The 1,506-nt window shown below is 57.4% G+C and overlaps 1 protein-coding gene across 1 annotated transcript in view; it reads left to right on the forward strand.

The window, feature by feature from the left end:
- Positions 1–779: 779 nt before the first annotated feature.
- Positions 780–1,506, forward strand: part of APOD (apolipoprotein D) — a gene marked incomplete at both ends in the record, with an annotated part of 3,097 nt that continues 2,370 nt past the window's right edge. Inside the window, 3 exon segments of the mRNA XM_084267637.1 lie at positions 780–882; positions 885–901; positions 1,189–1,310. Of these exon segments, the coding sequence (XP_084123763.1) occupies positions 780–882; positions 885–901; positions 1,189–1,310 (242 nt within the window).

Below are 1,506 nucleotides of genomic sequence, written 5' to 3' on the forward strand. Positions count from 1 at the left end.
GTATGTGCCCCAGGCACAGCCTGAAGCAGGTAGGAGCATCCTGTTCCCAGGAGCTGCTTGGGGAAGAACAACAGCACAACTCCTGCCTCTGCTCTGCAGGAAATCGTGTCTCTTTCCTCCTTGCAGCATGCTTTTGGGGGTCTGTTCATGTTTTATGTGAGTCTTGACCAACTCCCTGCCCTGCAGGGCTGTGTGCTCCCGCACGTGAACACCCCCTGGGGGCAGCTGCACTGTCCCTCTCACTGTCGTGCAGGACCTGGCGCAGATGGGGATGTCCCTCTTGCCGTGCAGGCTCCCCCACACGTGCATGCTGCTTCCTTCCCATACCCCAGGGCCCCAGCTCTGCCCCAGCTCTGGAAGCATAATCCTGTGCTCCAGCATTTTATAGTAAACATCCCTGCATTTCCCTTGCCTCAGTTCTGGACAGATGACGATGCTCCTGCGTGTCCTCGGGTATTTATCACCCCTGCATCTCGCTTGGTGTCGGGTGCTGGGTACAAGGGAGCTCACCAGGCTCTTGCCAGGCTTCCTGCAGAGTTGCTGGGTACAGCCTCAGCACAGGCAGGGCTCGAATCTGTTTCAGGATGGAGCTTATTTGGTACAGTGCCCTCGTGCTCTCCTCACGATCCCTTTCTCCTCGCTGTGCCCCTGAGGTGCCGTGCTGCAGACACCCTGTCTGTCCTGCTGTATTTCACAGAGTTCTGCTCCAGGGAAGTCCCAGCTCATCTCTTTTCCTCCGCCCCAGGTCCATTTCCCGCCTCCCCCTCCCCGGCGTGGCCATGCTGAGCACGGCAGTGCAGCTCTCGGTCCTGCTCGGCCTCTTTGGCTTTGGGAAAGGCCAGATGTTTCACATGGGACCATGCCCAGACCCACCAGTCCAAGAAACTTCGATATCAACAAGGTGCGGAAGAGCTTTCTAAAGGTCTCACGTCGGGTAGCAGGTCAGGCGAAGGGGGCATGGGAGCAATGGCAGGCTGCCTGGGTGCAGGATGGGTGTTGGAGGGTCCAGTCTCAATGCCTTGTGCCAGAGGTGCCAGAGTGACCCCACTAACCCCCCTCAGCCCCCTGCACCGCAGAGGCGGGTGCCTGAACAAACTGAGCCTGTGAAACCGTGCTAGTGACTGAGCTGGGCAGCTCTGCCTCAGCCCTCCTGTGCTAAAAGCATCTCTCTGGGCTTTCTTTTACCAGTATTTGGGGAAATGGTACGAGATAGAGAAGCTGCCCTCAAGTTTCGAGAAAGGAAGATGCATCCAGGCAAATTACTCGCTGAAGGAGAATGGGAAGTTCAAGGTGATCAACAAGGAGATGCTGTAAGTGTTGGTGTTCAGGCTGTGTCCTCAGCACAGCTGTGGCACTCCCTGCTGTCCTGGGCAGTGTATTTTTCTCCAGACTGCCAGTTTCTGGGTCTAGGGGTGCTGCAGGAACTGCTGGGATGATGGGCTTTGCTGTGGCTGCGGCAGAGATGTGGGTGTCTGGTCTCTGCCTGAGCTCAAGCAGGGCTCTGCC

This window comes from Gallinula chloropus (assembly GCF_964237585.1).
Source record: "Gallinula chloropus genome assembly, chromosome: 8".
Classification (NCBI taxonomy): Eukaryota; Metazoa; Chordata; class Aves; order Gruiformes; family Rallidae; genus Gallinula; species Gallinula chloropus.